Here is a 17,706-nt window from a genome sequence, read left to right as displayed (position 1 = left end):
TTATATGACCCAGCAATCTCTTTCCTTGGTATATACACAAAGAAAATGAAATCCCACCTTTTGGAGACATCTGCACTCCCATGTTCATTGCAGCATTATTTACAATAGCCAAGATATGGAAACAACCTAAGTGTCTACTGATGGACAAATGGATGAAGAAACTGTGGCATACATATACAATGGAGTATTATTTGATCCTTAAAAAAAATGAGATCTTGCCATTTACCACAACAAACATAGATGAACCTGGAGGACATTAGGCTAAGTGAAATAAGCCAGACACAGAGAAATAGTGTATATTATTTATATGTGAAATTTGTAAAAACTCAAATATACAGAGAGAATGAAATAGTGGTTACTGGGAGGATGGCAGGGGGAGGGAATAGGAAATGGGAACATTTAGGCCAAATGATACAAGATAGAAGATAGGCAGGATGAAGAAGTCTAAAGAGCTAATGTGCCACATGAAAACTATAGTTCACATATTCAGAATTTTTTCTAAATGAGTAAATTATATCTGTTATTGCCACAGGGAGTAAATGGGTAACTATGTGAGATGATGGCTATATTAATTTGTTTCACTATAGTAACCATTTTCCTATAGGTGTGTATCTCATCATATCATGTTATGTACCTGAAGTATACATAATACAATTTTCAAATTTAAAGTAAAAGTTCAAAAAAAGATGCTTAACATCATTAGTTATTAGGAACATGTAAATCAAAACCGCAATGAGGTATCACTTCGCATTTACCAGCATGGCTGTAATAATTTTTAAAAAGAAGAACAAAACAGAAATTAAATGTTGGCAAGGCTGTGAAGAAACTGGAAGGCTTTTACACTGTTGTGGGAATATAAAATGCTGAGGCTGCTGTAAAACACTGTTGGGCAGTTGCTCAAAATGTCAAATGTAGAATTCCCATGTGACTCAGCAATTCCACCCCTAGGTATACACCCAGAATAATTGAAAGCAGGAAATCAGACAGATACTTGTAGGCCAGTGTTTATTGCAAGATTATTTATAATAGTCAAAAGGTGGAAACAACCCACAAGTCCATCAGCTGATGATGAGATAAACAAAATGTGGTCTATACACACGATGAAGTATTATTCAGCTATATAAAGGAGTAAAATTCTGACACATGCTACAATATGGATGAATCTTGAAAGCATTAGGCTAAGTGAAAGAAGACAGACACAAAGGGAGATATATTTTATGATTTCCCATCAATTAACTATCTAGAGTTGGTAAATTCATATAAGCAAACGGTAGATTAGAGGCTACCAGAAGCTGAGAAGCATGGGAAAGATGGAGTTATTGCTTAATGGGTGTAGTTTCTCTTTGAGATCATGAAAAACATTTGGAAACAGCAGTGATGGTTCTACAACCTTGTGAATGTACGTGATTCCACTTAATTGTATATTTTAAAATTGTTAAGGTGAAAAATTGTATGTTTTATGTACATATAAAACATTTAAAAATTAACATTTAAAAACTGTGGTAATATGTATTTTATATATATATATAAAACTGTGGTAATGTATATACTATATATTATATATATATATGTAAAACCGTGGTTATACATATATGTATAACCACAGTTTTTAAGTGTTAATTTTTAAATATCAATTAAAACCTTCAAAATGGCTAAAATAAATATTGACAACTCAATTCTCCATGATGGACCCTAAAGACAATGAAAGGAACTCAAGTAATTTAAACACACAGTCATCTCTTAGTATCCCGAGGGGATTGGTTCCAGGAAACTCTGCTGATACCCTAATCCAAGGGTGCCCACCTTCCTTACCGTCAGCCTTTGGTATCCTTGGGTTCCAAATCAGCTGATATAGAGGGTCAACTATATTGCTAATTTGTTTCAAAATGTTGCTTGTCAGAATATATCTCAGAAAGGGTTTTCTGATATAATTATTGTATTAGTCTGTTTTCACACTGCTGTGAAGAAATACCCGGGACTGGGTAATTTAATTTATAAAGGAAGGAGGTTTATTTGACTCACAGTTCCACATGGCTGAGAAGGCCTCAGGAAACAAACTTACAATCATGGCAGAAGGAGAAGGGAAGCAAGGCACGTCTCACATGGCAACAGGACAGAGAAAGAGAAGGGAAAACTGCCACTGTTAAACCATCAGGCCCTGTGAGAATTCACTCACTATTAGGAGAACAGCACGGGGGAAACCGCCCCCATGATCCCATCACCTCCCACCAGGTCCCTCCCTTGACACGTGGGGATTACAATTTGAGATGAGGGTGGCAACACAGAACAAAATCATATCAGTTATAATTTTCTTTTGTAGTATAATACAGTTCCACTAGTCCATATCTTTTCTCATATTTGGGACTATCATTTCTTTGAAGACTTTCCAGTCTTAAAAGTCTGGTAAGTTTGCATTCATAATTTACTGTTTCAGATTGGAATACTCTGATTCTAAGTGAGGTTAAGAACCTTTTTTTTTTTTTTTTTTTTTTTTTTTTTAAAGATGTAGTCTTGCTCTGTCACCCAGTCTGGAGTGCAGGGGGTGATCTTGGCTCACTGCAACCTCCGCCTCCCAGGTTCAAGTGATTCTTGTGCCTCAGTCTCCCGAGTGGCTGCTGGGACCACAGGCACATCCCACCATGCCCAGCTAATTTTTTGTATTTTGTATAGAGATGGGGTCTCACCATGTTGGCCAGGCTTGTCTCAAACCCCTGACCTCAAGTTATCTGCCCGCCTCAGCCTCCCAAAGTGCTGGGATTACAGGAATGAACCACTGCACCTGGCCCAAGAACCTATTTCTATGTTAGTGGTAATTTATGTTTACTTTTCTGTGAAATGCCTATTTAGATGAAGTATTGCCATTTTATTGGGTTTTCTTTTTCTTAGTAAGTTATGAGAATGCTTTACCCATTGTAGATACTAACTCTATCAGATAAGAACAGCTACGCTACAGAAAATAAAATAAAAATAAATCTTAAAATCTCATTGGCTTAATTCTATGAAGTCTTGCTTCCCATGTCCACAAAGCCCAGCAGGCCATAAGTAGTTTTCTTTCATGGTTGTTCACCTAATTATGACCCAGTGAGCCAGGCTGCTTCCATATTATCATTAGTCAATCTGTATTGCGTAGCTCCCAAGTTTATTAGGGCGTGGCAAAAGAGTTGAAGGGTATCTGTACAGAAAACAGTCAACAGCAGGCTTAAGACTGTGGTGCTTAGAAAGTCCTGCTTGCAAGATTGGCATTTGGCTGACATCTGGGAAGCTGGCTGGTGAGCAGTGCCCTGCACTGACATAGTTTCTCCTAACTGAGAGGAGTAGCTCATTGTGCCTAGACTGATATTGCAAACAGTATTGTGCTGAATACCAGATTTCCTTCTGGGCTGTGGATTTTGGGTTCATGCTAGGCACTGAGTGCCTCCATGACCGGCCTCCACTAAAGCTTCTGGGGTGTTGAGTCTCTGATGAGCTCCACAGGCAGAAACATTGCACACGTGTTAATGCATTTTTGTTGCTGGGAGAAGTGAGCTCTGTGTGACCCCTCCCGGGAGGAAGAGAGCATAAGGAAGCCAATGTGTGAACTCCTCTAGATTCCTCCTGTGTGTTTTCTTCATATGATCCGCTGCTGAATATTTACTATGACACTGTAATAAATCTTAACCATAAGTGCAACTGTATGCTATATCCCATGAGTCTTTGCAGCTAATTGCTGTGTCTACTTGAGGACTCCCTTCACAGTGCCACAAGTTATTTCTTTTTTCTTTTTCTTTTTTTTTTTTTTTGAGACAATCTTACACTGTTGCCAGGCTGGAGTGCAGTAGCGCAATCTTGGCTCACTGCAGTCTCCGCCTCCCAGGTTCAAGTGATTCTCCTGCCTCAGCCTCCCGAGTAGCTGGGACTACAGGCACACACCACCACATCCAGCTAATTTTTGTATTTTTAGCAGAGACGGGATTTTACCATGTTGGCCAGGATAGTCTCAATCTCCTGACCTTGTGATCCACCCATCTCAGCCTCCCAAAGTACTGGGATTACAGGCATGAGCCACCGCGCGTGGCTGCCACAAGTTATTTCTAAGGGCCAGACTTGGGATTGCCCACATCAGTTCTGCACACATCCAGTTATTCAGAACCTCTTCATATGTTCCCAGCACTTTAACTGCATGTGAAGCCTGGAACTGTAGGGGAGCCAAGGGACTTTTGTGAACATAAATGGTGTCATGCTGATTCTTCCTCATTTGCATGCATTCCTTATGCCTTTTCCAGGCTGTGGCTTGACTTCTCATTTTTTATCATGTGTTTTGATACATGATTAATACAACTAATGTCAGTTTGTTGTTGTTGTTGTTGTTTTATTTTTTGAGACGGAGTTTTGCTCTGTCACCCAGGCTGAAGTGCAGTGGTGCCATCTCGGCTCACTGCACCCTCCGCCTCCGAAGTTCAAGTGATTCTCGTGCCTCAGCTTCCAGAGTAGCTGAGATTACAGGCATACGCCACTACCCCCGGCTAATTTGTGTGTTTTTAGTAGAGACGAGGTTTTGCCATTTTGCCCAGGCTGGTCTTGAACTCCTGGGCTCAAGTGATCCACCCGCCTAGGCCTCCCAAAGTGCTGGAATTAAAGGTGTGAGCCACCATGCCCATCCAGTATTATTTTTTATGGCATGTGTTCTTTTGTGTTTCCACGAAAAAAGTCTTCACTCAAAGGATAAAAATATTTTCCTTAATTTCTTTTAGTGAAATTTAAGTTTTTCTGTTTATAGTTAAGAATAAATGTACCTGAAATATACTTTCATGTAAGAAATGAAGTAGAGACCTAGGAATAAGAGGGAGGAACATATGTTCAGTGTAGAAGAAATAATCTGTAAAAACACACGTCCCCAGGGTGGGAAACAGCATAACACATGTGAGGAAATAACTGAACATAAAGGAGCATGGCTGGAGCAGAGAGAGCCAGGGGAGACTTGTGCAAAATGGTGATGGAGATGTAAGTGAAGGGCAAATGATAGAGGGCCCCATGAGGCTATTGCCCCATAGAAGAAAGGTAGCCAGGAACAGAGGTCAGGAGTGAAGGTTCGTGACTATGAGTGGAAGGATAGTGGAGCATGGGGAAAGGGGCAGATGAAGAAGTCACTGAAGCCCACAGGGGAGAGAAGGAGTCCAGGCTTTGGGGTTAAGAGAATCGTCACTAACCTCAACTAATGATGCCTTTTCCTTTCTGCAAGCAGCAAAAGAGAGCTGCAGAAGAGAGACTTGGCAAGCTAAGTGTGTTGGGGTGACCTCCAGTTGGTCTGAGACTGGGGTAGGAATGGACGTCAGCACTGAGGGTCATAAGGCCCCTGCTCTATGGCTTCCAGGCTGGCCAGGGCCCTCTGACTTCTATGGAGGCCTGGACTTCCCAGGGTGGGGATAGACACAGAGCAACCTCAGTCTTTCTAACTGCTGTTTACGTGCAGAGAGGAGGCAGCCATGCAGCACTGTGGACTCACTGATGGCACAGAAGTACACAGATGTCTGGGAGCTGGTAGTGGACTCCAGAGTGAGGAGGAAATCCTCTGTCTTTGATCTAGAGACACTATAGCCATCTGAGACTTCTCCTTTGTCAGTATCTTTAACATCATATGAGTAATGGATCAGCCTCAGCCCATGCCCCGGGTCTTGTCGATACCAGTACATATAGCGGTGGTTCTCAGTCTGGTGACATCTCAGAGTCACTGGTGTTCCTGTCTCTGTGACCTTGTGTCTTGGGCTCTGGGTGATTCCAGCATCCATGTGTCCTGTAATAGAAAACAACAGACCCTGATGTTGCAATCCCAAGAAAAAGACTTGTATTGAGGCCTTGGGAATTCTAGGGAAGGAAGCCCACCTGTGACCAGCCCTCACCTGTCCACAGGAGACAAAGGGCCACATAGAAGAAGAACCTTGTGCCCATTTCAGGTCCAGGCCAGGATCTCATCTCTCCCAGCCCTGCCTGGGGAAATAGAACTTAGGTTCTCAGTGACTCGATGACATCAGTGCCCCTGACAAATAGTTGAGCTGGAAAGTTAACCTGCCACACCCCTTCCATTCTCCAAAAAAATAAATCAAATACATACATATATGTAATTTATGGTATATACAACAATATTTTATAGGACATATATACAATTTAACAGCTCAGAATGGGAATAATTTGTAGACTATTTTTAAAGACATAAGTGCATATGCTCTTTGCAGGTTATTAGAAAGAAAATGCATTCCTCTCTGCATATTTTATTCCCATTAGGATACAATTCCTCATTTATATGCTGTTTTAATTGTTTCTAATATTTATGTAGTCCAAGGGACATTCTCGTGGCAGTCTGGTGTCCGTTATAACTCATCTCCTCAAATTTGCCTCTAAGTACCTTTTACTAGATTTTGTCTTTTCTCAAACTCTGGATAACTGAATGTCAGCCTACAGTGATGGCCTCTGTTAAAAGAGCCACCTGACATCTGGGAAGGTTTCAAAAAGTCTTAAGGTCAGGATCAATACTATTTGTATATTGTTTTATGCTCTGTCACATTAGTTCACCTCACAGGAGCCTCATCATCAGAGCTCAGACCTCTGTGTGTTCCCGCTGGTAGTGTGATGGTTAATTTTAGGTGTTAATCTGACTAGATTAAGGCATACCTGGATAGCTGGTACAGCAACACTTCTTGGTATGTCTGTGAGGGTATTTCTGGAGGAGATTGGCTTGTAAATTGATGAACTGTGTGGGAAAGATCTACTCTCAATGTGTATGGGCAATATCCAGTCAGCTGGGGGCCTGGATAAAACAAAAAGGCACAGAAAGGGTGAATTTGCATTCTCTCTCAGAGATGAGACATGTGTCTTCTACTGCCCTTGGATATCAGAATTCTAGATTCTCCTACCTTTGGATTCCGGGACTTGCACTAGCAATCCCCTGGGTTGTCAGGCTTTTGGTCTCAGACTGAGAGACACAACATTGGCTTCTCTGGTCTGAGGCCTTCAAACTTGGACTGAGTCATGCTACTGGCTTTGCTTCATCTCCAGTTGCAGATGGCTGGCATACTGGGGGACTTTTCAGCCTTCATAATCACGTGAGCCAATTTCCCTAATCTCTTCCCTTCTCTTCTCTTCTCTTCTCTTCTTTCTTTCTCTCTCTCTCTCTTCCTATATATATATAGTGTATATATATAGAATATATATATAGTGTATATATATAGAATATATATATAGTGTATATATATAGAATATATATATAGTGTATATATATAGAATATATATATAGTGTATATATATAGAATATATATATAGTGTATATATATAGAATATATATATAGTGTATATATATAGAATATATATATAGAGTATATATATAGAATATATATATAGAGTATATATATAGAATATATATATAGAGTATATATATAGAATATATATATAGAGTATATATATAGAATATATATATAGAATATACATATAGAATATATATAGAATATATATATAGAATATATATATAGAATATATATATAGAATATATATATAGAATATATATATAGAATATATATATAGAATATATATAGGAGAGTATATATATAGAGAGAGTATATACATATACACTATATATAGAGAGAGAGTATATATATACTATATATACAGAGAGTATATATATACTCTATATAGAGAGAGTATATATAGAGTATATATATATACTCTATATATAGAGTATATATATATACTCTATATATACTCTCTCTATATAGAGTATATATATATACTCTCTCTATATAGAGAGAGTATATATATAGAGAGAGTATATATATATATACCATTTCTCCAGAGAAACAGAACCAATAGAATATATATATGCATATGTATACATACATAAATTTTTTTGCTATGAGAATGCTCTGCTAGGCAACACCACATACTATGAAAATGCTTTAAAATGCAACAGGAAGAGATGTGAAGACACAAAGAACAAGTACATAGTGACACATGGCTATCAGAACACACTAAGTAATGATCCACACTGCTTCCACCCTTTACCCAGAAAGGGAAGGATCTAGGCCACCTTGTCCTCAGAGAGAAACAGAACCAACAGAATACATACATGTATGTACATATACACATATGTATGACTAATACAGATATGACTTCTCCCTTTGTTTTAGGGGAGGCCACCTGAGTCTCCATCACCTAATAGGAGTCTCATCATCAGAACTCAGACCTCTGTGTTCTCATGAGTTTTGTGATGGTTAATTTTAGGTGCCAACCTGACCAGGCTAGGGCATACCTACGTAGCTGGTACAACAGCATTTCTTGGTCTATCTGTGAGGGTATTTCTGCAGGAGATTGGCTTGTGAGTTGATGGACTATGTGGGGAAAACCCACCCTCCTTTTTTTCTTTTGTGTAAAAATAAGAGGAAGCTCATTAGGGATGTATATGAGATATTTGCCCAGAAGTACACTAGTCTGGTGCCTTTAGGGTCATAGGGAAATGCCCTGTGTCCATTCAGAAGGTCTTATAAACACAAATGGGAAGATATTGGTTGAACCATAAATGTGCTGTGGTGCAAAATTTACATCTAGTCAATAGTGGTACTACTGTTATTTCAGATACAGGACACATCTCAGTGTGAGGATCCCTATTTGTGACTGCACATCTTGATGTAACCTGGGTGGGTAATTCCTACACTCATGCTCCAGTGAGAATGGATACGGAATCTGAAGTGGAGACAGGGAGGGGACCCATGAACACCCCGATGGGGAGGCTGTGGCTGGGGCCTGGCAAGCCCAGGAAGAGCTTTCCCATCTATGCCCAGAACTCCCCTGGTCCTGGGAGACCAAAAGGCACACGGAAAAAGAGATCATTGCCCATGGTTGAGTCAGGACAGGAAAGGAGAGCTTTCCATCTCAGGGCTCAGATTCTTTAGAGTAGGGCACATGGAATCCAAGAGCTCTGAGAATTGTTATCAAAATAAGGTGTGATCCATCAATAAATAAGGTGTGATCCACCAATAGAATTCTCAACAATACTCTGACTTCTTTGGGGAGATAAACATCTACCAGGAATATTTTCCTTGTATTTACATTTGTATTACTTGATCATTATTGATTTACAAATTTTCTTTTGTTGAAAACATACACCTTATTTTGCAGCTTTGCCTGTTTTCTGTGCTGATGTTTCTCAAGCACTTACATGGTGCCTACACACGGTAACTAGCTAGAAGTGGATTTGCCATGAAGTCAATGAAGAATAACTTCAGGCCTTCTCACTTGCACAGAATTTATTTATTTATTTTAATTTGAGATAGAGTCTCACTCTGTCACCCAGGCTGGAGTACAATGGCGTGATCTCTGCTCACTGCAACCTCCGCTTCCTGGGCTTAAGTGGTTCTCCTGCCTCAGTCTCCCAAGTAGCTGGGATTACAGGTGCCCACCACCATGCCTGGCTAATTTTTGTATTTTTAGTAGAGACAGGGTTTCACCATGTTGGCTAGGCTGATTTCGAACTCCTGACTTCAAATGATCCAACCACCTCGGCCTCCCAAAGTGCTGGGATTACAGGCATAAGCCACTGTGCCTGGCCTTGCACAGAATTTTTTCAAGACATTCTCATTTTGTATTCTCTTTTTCAAAGCGATCCCTAAAATTTTATAAGCCTCATGTTCTGCAAAACTTGGATCTACTCCGCACATACGCTCGTTAAATTTTTGTTGAATGACTGAAGAAAGAAATGAATGGTTCTCTCAGTCCAGGCAGACCCTGAAGCTGTGAAACATAAACTTAGTCTATTCAGTTACAAATAAGCTCAGAGCCTTAACTGAGCAGAGACCCATGTGAGTCTGTTGGAAACTCAGACTGAGTCAAAATGAACTTGGAAGAGATAGTTCACATATCATTATAGGACTTCTGAATGAATGCATGGCAGTGTAACTAAAAGAAAACCATGGCCTTTTTCAAAGAGAAGTGTCTTAGAGGGTCATCTCATTCTATCACTGTCAAAGTTTTAAGCTGCCCCTGAAGGCAAAGTTTGAGACATGGACTTTGGTGAAAGTAGTTTATTTTGGAAAGGATCTCAGGAATTAGGAATAAGAGAGATGGGAGAATAAAATAGGGAGAGAGGAAACCAGGATAAAGGTACAATATTGAGTTTGTGCTGGAGCAACAGGAGATGGAATCCATCAGGATTGCTCTGAATTCACAACTTTCTGGGAGCATCACACCTTGCATATCAGACTCAGTATCAAGCAGGAAATGCTGTAAGGTACAACATTTTCACTTTCTCTTAAGACACAACTGTTTGCATTAGTTTTGCCAATGAATTATCAGACTACTATATTTGCATTTTAGATGACTTTGTGTCTGAATCATAGGTGAATCAGACAAAAGTAATTCGTGTATGCCTTTGTTACCAGATTGCCAAAGTAAATAACTGCTTGACTAGAGATTTGTCAGAAAATTCATAGGGACCTAAGACTTATTGAGCCTATACTATGTATTAGACTCTGTTTTATTTACATATATAAAATCCCTGTAAGACATATATGATTGGCCTCAGTTTAGCCAAATGTTTTCAAAGTCACTGACCCAAGGGATCAGAAGATGAACTACTGAGGTCTCCTCATCTCTGAGGATCTTCCTCTTTAGCATGTAGCCTCCCACGTGAAAGATGTTATTCAAATGGTTTGTGTCAGATGCATTGTTTCTAAAAGAGACATTTAGATTTCCAATGTTGAAGGTATCTTCCTCTACCAAAATGTATAGGGTGGAGTAACTTCAAGCATAGGTTGAAAGTCAGTATGGCCTAGGTGTGAGTCCAAGTTCTATATTTGTTAGCTGTACCTCCTTTAGAAAATCTAAATTCTCTAACAGTTTTTTACCTGTAATATGGGAGTAAATTGTTCTCCCTTTTGAAGTTCTTAAGAAATTAATTGAAATAATGTACTTGGTATACGGCCCAGAGAAAATGGGATTAACGATGTTGCTTGTTATTAGCAATCAACAAGGGAATTTTCTCTAAGTTCACATAAAAGATGTAGAGATGTAGAATTAAGTTGGTCTCTGTCCACCGTGTACTTGCACATGCATCTGCAAATGGCACATCAAACACTTGGTAGCTGCTGTGCTGGCTGTTGTACATGCACACCCAATGCTCCCCACAACCGACTCTCACCTCCCTGCCCCTTACTGCCCTGGACTGTGCCCCTGAAGACTGATGTCAGCAAATGGTGCTATCCAGGCTTTCAGCTGGGCTTTCCAATGGAAGACACCAGCTGGACATTGAAGGGTAGTGAAGAGAAAGTTCAGCATATCTGGGCTTCCCCTTCCTAGCTCTGGTCCTGAATTCCTCCCTTTGGTAAACTTTTCTCATTACTTGCATGCACCTCCAGTAACACAGAATTTCCCTCCCACCCCTTTTTCCATAGGCCCCACAGTTAGTTGTACTGGCTTCCCAGTGTGCTGGAAACCCCTGGTCCCTCAAACACTTCTTGGTGTCCCTAAGTCTGTTTACCCCTCTAAACATAGTCCTTCGATTAAATTGTTTTCACTTCAGCCTTTTTGATTGTGTCATCTATTCCTTGCCAGAAAACTGACTGATTGAAATGACTTTCATACATTGTAAATGCATGTGTGAATAATTAGGGATATATTATCTTGCCAGACTTTAGATTTCTTAGACAAAATGTGTAATTTGAAAAATTACATCTCATTTTCTGTATTCCAAGGAAATTTTTAACATAATAGGTATTCCAGGAATATCTACTGAATAAATTAACAAGTAAACAACAACTAAATGACAACAGCAAAGCTATATATATAAAATAAATTTTCATGAACAATTTGACAGAAAATATAAAATTTATTCTCTTGCTTTCCATTTCTCTGCTACATAGCTGGGTGTGCTGATGATTGTCTTTTGGCACTGATTACCCTTAAATGTCCTCAAACAATCTCTCTCTCTCTCTAATTGCAAGAGCTAGAAGACTTGAAAATACATTTCCCAGGCCGGGCATGGTGACTCACGCCTGTAATCCCAGCACTTTGGGAGGCTGAGATGGGTGGATCATGAGGTCAGGAGATCGAGACCATCCTGGCTAACATGGTGAAATCCCGTCTCTACTAAAAATACAAAAAAAATTAGCTGGGCATAGTGGTGGGTGCCTGTAGTCCCAGCTACTAGGGAGGCTGAGGCAGGAGAATGGTGTGAACCCAGGAGGTGGAGCTTGCAGTGAGCCAAGATCGCGCCACTGCATTCCAGCCTGGGCGACTGAGCGAGACTCCATCTCAAAAAAAAAAAGACATTTCCTAGATTCTCCTGAGAGCAAGTTTCTGAAAACAGTTTTGCTTCCCCCAGTAAGCTATACTTGTGGAAAAGTTAGAAGCAGAATAAAGACTTTTATCTGACAGCAACAGACAGGTGGATTTGCAATGACCTCTGGATACTTTCCTGTGAATCACCCTCTTGGTCACTGCAAGATCACTATGACTCTCAGCTATTTCCAGTAGTCCCTGGCCTGGGCAAAAGTAGCAACTTCAGCCTTTGTGATCACTAGTGGCGGACCTGAGTGCAAGCTTCGACCTTCTGAGACCCTCCCACTTCTCAGCCTTCCAGTGGTTTATAACCACTAATTCCCTGTATTAACTCCTATTCTCCTTGGAATTCCTAGAGGATTCTGTTTCCTTGACTGAACCCTCTGATGTATTAGAAATGCCCCTTGTCACTATATGTCTATATTAGGACATATTGTGGCCCCATTCTATATGGAACTAAAACAGGACAAATATTCTCTGGCTGGAAGTTATATGTCCTGGAGGTCGGCAGGCCATAAGCCATAGTAACCACATTCCATAATATGTGACCTTCTTCTACTGCTTGGCTAGTCTTGAGATGGAAGAATAGTGCTCTGCTGTAGCTCATTGACCAAGGCCCAGGAAACACTATAGAATTTTAGAAATTTTATTTTGGAGGCATGGAGTCATAGGTTTGGATCCTGCCTTTGATCCTTGGAAATATGAAATGCTGGAGAAGTTCATGAGCCACAGCTTCCTATCTATAAAATGGTACACTGAAATCTACATGTATAAAGTGGATATGCTAATGTCTATCTTTGCATTAAAACACATAAACTCAGAAGGATCATTTGAGGAGTTTGAGACTAATCTGGACAACATGACAAGGCCTCATCTCTACAAAAATAAAAATTAAAAAAAATTAGCCAGGCAAGGGGACACATCACCTTGTAGGAACTGAGGAACTGGGGACACACCTTGTAGTGATGTGACCCTGTAGTCATAGCTACTCAGGCCGCTGAGGCAGGAGGATTGCTTGAACCCAGGCGCTCAAGGTTGCAATGAGCCATGATCACAACACCACTGCACTTCAGCCTGGGTGACAGAGTGAGACCCTGTCTCAAAAAAGAAAAAAAAAACCCCGCAATGTGTACTGCTATGATTTGACTGTGTTCCTAAATAATTTATATATTGAAAACTTGGTTCCCAATGCAGCAGCATTGAGAGGTAGGACCTTTGGAAGGTGACTGGGTCTTAAGGACTCTGCCCTCATAAAGGTTAATCCATTCATGGATTAATGGGTTATAGAAGGAATTAGTTATGAGATTGGGTCTGTTATAAAAGCCAGTTTGACCATCTTTGATGAGCCCCCTTATATGTAATGCCCTGTGCCACCTGGGGACTCTGCAGAGTCCTCACCAGCAAGAAGGTCCTCACTAGATGTGGGTCCTTGACCTTGGACTTCCCAGCCTCCAGAACTGTAAGAAACAAATTTCATTTCTTTATAAAACACCCAGTCTCAGGTATTCTGTATGGCAACAGGAAACACGCTAAAACATATACCCCTATGTTGGCACAGAGTAGAAGCTCCCGCCACTTGCTAGGAATTAAAAAGTACTGGCTAAGATGTGAGAACTTCCAGTGGGTCTGGAGCCCACAAGTGCAGGAGCTCTCACTGAGCTCAGCAGGGCAGAAGAAAATGTTAGAAAAGAATAGAAGCATCTCTGGGGCTTGGCTAAAGCTGTGTGGCAGCCCCCACCTCCTTCTCCCTATTACATCCTCAAGTGAGATAGGAGGGTTTGGGTACAGAAAGCCAGTAATTCTCCAAGGCTGTGCCTGAGCTGCTGGCACAGAAGTACAGGGCTGAGTCCCCCAGCTCCAAGGAGCTCATGTTCAGTTCAGAATGATAGTCACTGAACTGTTGAGCTGAGAATCGATCAGGGATGCTTCCTTTATCGCTCTGCATCTTTTCATAAAACGAAATGAGGAACTGGGGGTCCTGACCTGGACCCTGCTGGTACCAGTAGACAGTGTCATGTCTAGGGATAGGATAGCATTTCAGAGTGGCTGTTTCCCTCTTTTCTTTGATCAGATATCTTGGGGACTGGATGACTCCAGCAGCCACTGAACCTGTGGAGGAAGGAGACAGAAGCTGAAGACTCAGCTCAGGAGAGTTTGACACTTCAGCAACAATTGAACGCTGTGGATGCAGGGATGTCCCACCTGTACTCAGGACTCACCTGCTCCCAGGAGACAAAGCATGACACGGCAGAAGAGCCTGGTGTTCCAGGCAGAGTCAGGCAGGTCAGGACTAAGCATCTCCCTGCTCAGCGTGCTGGTCTCCTGGGGTGAGAAAGCAGGGCTTTTGCTCCTCCTCACCGTTTTTGGAGGTTTTTACTGTGATGTCACTGTTCTGATGTCATCGTCCTGTAGGCTCCCATAGGCACCCTGTACTCCAGGACTAGCTCAGCTTACTCAGGCTTTCCTCCATCCTGTCCAGCTTCCTGCAGGGCAGGGGAAGCTAGCTGTGCTGAGCGAGAGGGGGCAGGCTTCCGGGCAGACAGCCATCCGCACAGCTTCTGAGATTTTCATCTGAGGCAGATGCTCCTTTGTCTCCACCTGGCTTGGGTTATCCAGGCTGCCCTGCTGAAACCCTCATCACACTCCCCATCAAACCTAGGTTGCTAGAGAGGCCACACAAGGCTGCAGTTCATGGCTTCCTGTCATGACAAATACACGTTGCATATCGGTTGATCTGATAAGACTATGATTAACTCTTCCTGTGCCAGCAGTGCCTCTGGTTCATCTGGTAATATCCCTGATACAGAGACGAAATCAAGACTGTCTCCCTTAACCCTCTCTCTCTCTCAGACAGGGCTATCAGTGACCCACTCAGTGGATCCACAGTGCCCTCAAGTGGCCAGTGTGTAGTCACTATGATGAAGCTCTAAGGACCCTGACTAGGGAGACTGGGTGCTTCCTAAATTAGACCATCAGGATCTCTCAGGACACAGCACAGCTCTTGCTGATTTCAGGTTTACCTGACTCAAACTCAAATTTTGCACAGGGTGGTGAGGGAGACGTAAAGCAAATGTCTTTCTAAACAAGAAAGAAAAATTTTTCATTTTAATTTAAATTTTAAATTTCATCAAATAATGGTGTAGGAAGGGAGATATCAGCCAGTCATTAAATGCCAGCTGCCATAGGAATGGGGTGAGACCTGGGCAAAGCATTCCCTTTAACCAAAGATAATTCCTGGAGGCAGCTGACAGTGACATGCTATCAGTGAAACAATCATCTAAGCTGGAGAAATAAACACATTAGTCTCATGAAAAGAAACTGCCTACTTATATATCTTTTTTTTTTTTTAATTCTCTAGTCAACTTTTTGTTTTTAGTGAATTGCCTTCTTTATGATTGAGGTGTAGGAATTCTTTATAATATGAATCCAGCCCTTTCTCAGATATACATTTATTTTTTCTTAATGTATTTTGAAGAACTTTTTGGGATTTGCATAAAGAACAGTTTGCTTTTTTTATGGTTAGAACATTCTTTTGTCCTTAAGAAACCTTTGCCTACCCCATGATCATGAAGAGAGCTTGCTATGTTTTCTTCCAGAAGCTTTCAGGTTCCAGTTTTTCGATTATCTGGGATTTTTTTGTGTCTCTTACTAAATTTTGTTTTTGGGAAGGGTCAGCAGTTTTCCTGTAAAGGGTGAAATAATAAATTTTTTAGTTTTGTGCATCATGCAGTATTTGTCTCGACTACTCAATTCTGTCATTGTAGTGCAAAAGCAACCATTGACAATATATACATGAATGACTGTGGCCATGATCCAATAGAACTTCATTTATGTTTACTGAAATTTGAATATCTTAGATTTTTATATGTAACAAAATACTTTTTACTTTTTTTCAATCATTTAAACATGTAAAATTTTTGTTAGTTTCTGGGCTGTATGAAAACAGACAAAGGCCAAATTTGGCCCGGAGGGCATAGTTTGCCCACATCTGGTTATGGAGTGAGATAAGGCTAGAGATTCATTATTTTTCCATATTATCCCATTTTTCTAGAACTATTTGCTGAAAAGACTATTTTATCCTCTTTTTGCTGTTTTTAGTATTTGATCTGGGAATTACATATGCATCTTTGACTTATCAGTTTGCTTGCAAAAATATTCTATTTAACCATAGGATGTCATAAATGTCCTTTTTTAGGTGAAGAAAATTTCTTGTTACTCTGAGTTTGATAACAGTTTTCTTCAAGAAAGGATATGGAATTTTATCAAATGTTTAAGTTATCTATAGATATGATCGTATACTTTTCATATTTTTCATACAGATCAGGTAAATGACATAGTCTGTTTTTTGAATGTCAGACCAACAATGCATTACTGAGATAAACCCTACTTGACCATGTTGTACTATCCCTCTTACATATTGTCAGATTCTCTAGGCTGTAATGGTAAAAGGATCATTGAATCTGTGTTCCTGAGAGATATTAGTCAGCAGCTTTCTTGGAATCTCTTAGTCTCGTTTTGGTATCAGAGTAGTTCTGGCCTCAGAATGAATAGAAAATTATCCCCTGTTCTTCAGTTTCCCCTCAGTCCTGCTTTGGCAGCATCATACCAACTTTGATATATTTTTATATTTGTTCAGTTTAAAATAATTTCTTTTCTGTTGAACATTCTCAAACATTTTATGCATATATAGCAATTTCCTTGAAATAAATTCATTAAATAAAAAACACTCTGGGTCAAGGAGTGTTAGCAGTATTAACTCTTTTGATGTATGCTGCTCAATTACTCATCAAAAACGGTTTTACAATTTACTCTCCCCCCAAAAAAGAAAGAGTTGGGCCAGGCGCGGTGGCTCATGCCTCTAACCCCAGCACTTTGGGAGGCCGAGGCAGGTGGATCACCTGAGGTCAGGAGTTCAAGACCAGCCTGCCCAACATGATTAAACCCCATCACTGCTAAAAATATAAAAACTAGCTGAGCATGGTGGTGGGCACCTGTAATCCTAGCTATTTGGGAGGCTGAGGCAGGAGAATTGCTTGAACCCAGGAGACGGAGGTTGCAGTGAGCTAACACCATGCCACTGCACTCCAGCCTCAGTGACAGAGTGAGACTCCGTCTTAGAAAAAATAAATAAAAAAGAAAGGTCTTATTTATCTTCATTCTCACCAGTATTTGGTCAAAAAGAAAAAAAAATGACCAAAATATACTATTAAAATAATTGTAAATTATCTTTTATCTTTTGATTTATTTTTTGCTTTATGAGTTATTTAGACAACTATTATCTAATTTTGAAATATTGGGGACTTTTCCAGAAATCTTTCTCTTATTGATTTCTAATGAAGTTTCAGTGTGACCAGCGAGTGCACTTGGTTTGACTTGAATACTTTTAATGTATGGATGCTTGTTTTATGG

General features: G+C 40.4%; 1 gene segment (V, D, J or C); it reads right to left on the bottom strand.

Moving 5' to 3' along the window:
• Window positions 1–11,872: 11,872 nt before the first annotated feature.
• LOC112440467 (T cell receptor beta variable 13-like) lies at window positions 11,873–16,253 on the bottom strand. The segment is given in 2 exon segments: window positions 11,873–14,406; window positions 14,517–16,253. Coding segments are annotated over 2 exon segments (429 nt in total).
• Between the last annotated feature and the right edge of the window lie 1,453 nt (window positions 16,254–17,706).

The sequence above is a fragment of the Pan paniscus genome, chromosome 6 (genome assembly GCF_029289425.2).
Source record: "Pan paniscus chromosome 6, NHGRI_mPanPan1-v2.0_pri, whole genome shotgun sequence".
Lineage (NCBI taxonomy): Eukaryota > Metazoa > Chordata > Mammalia > Primates > Hominidae > Pan > Pan paniscus.
The sequence above is the reverse complement of the archived record's forward strand: the minus strand, read 5'-3'. Positions and strand labels throughout refer to the sequence as shown.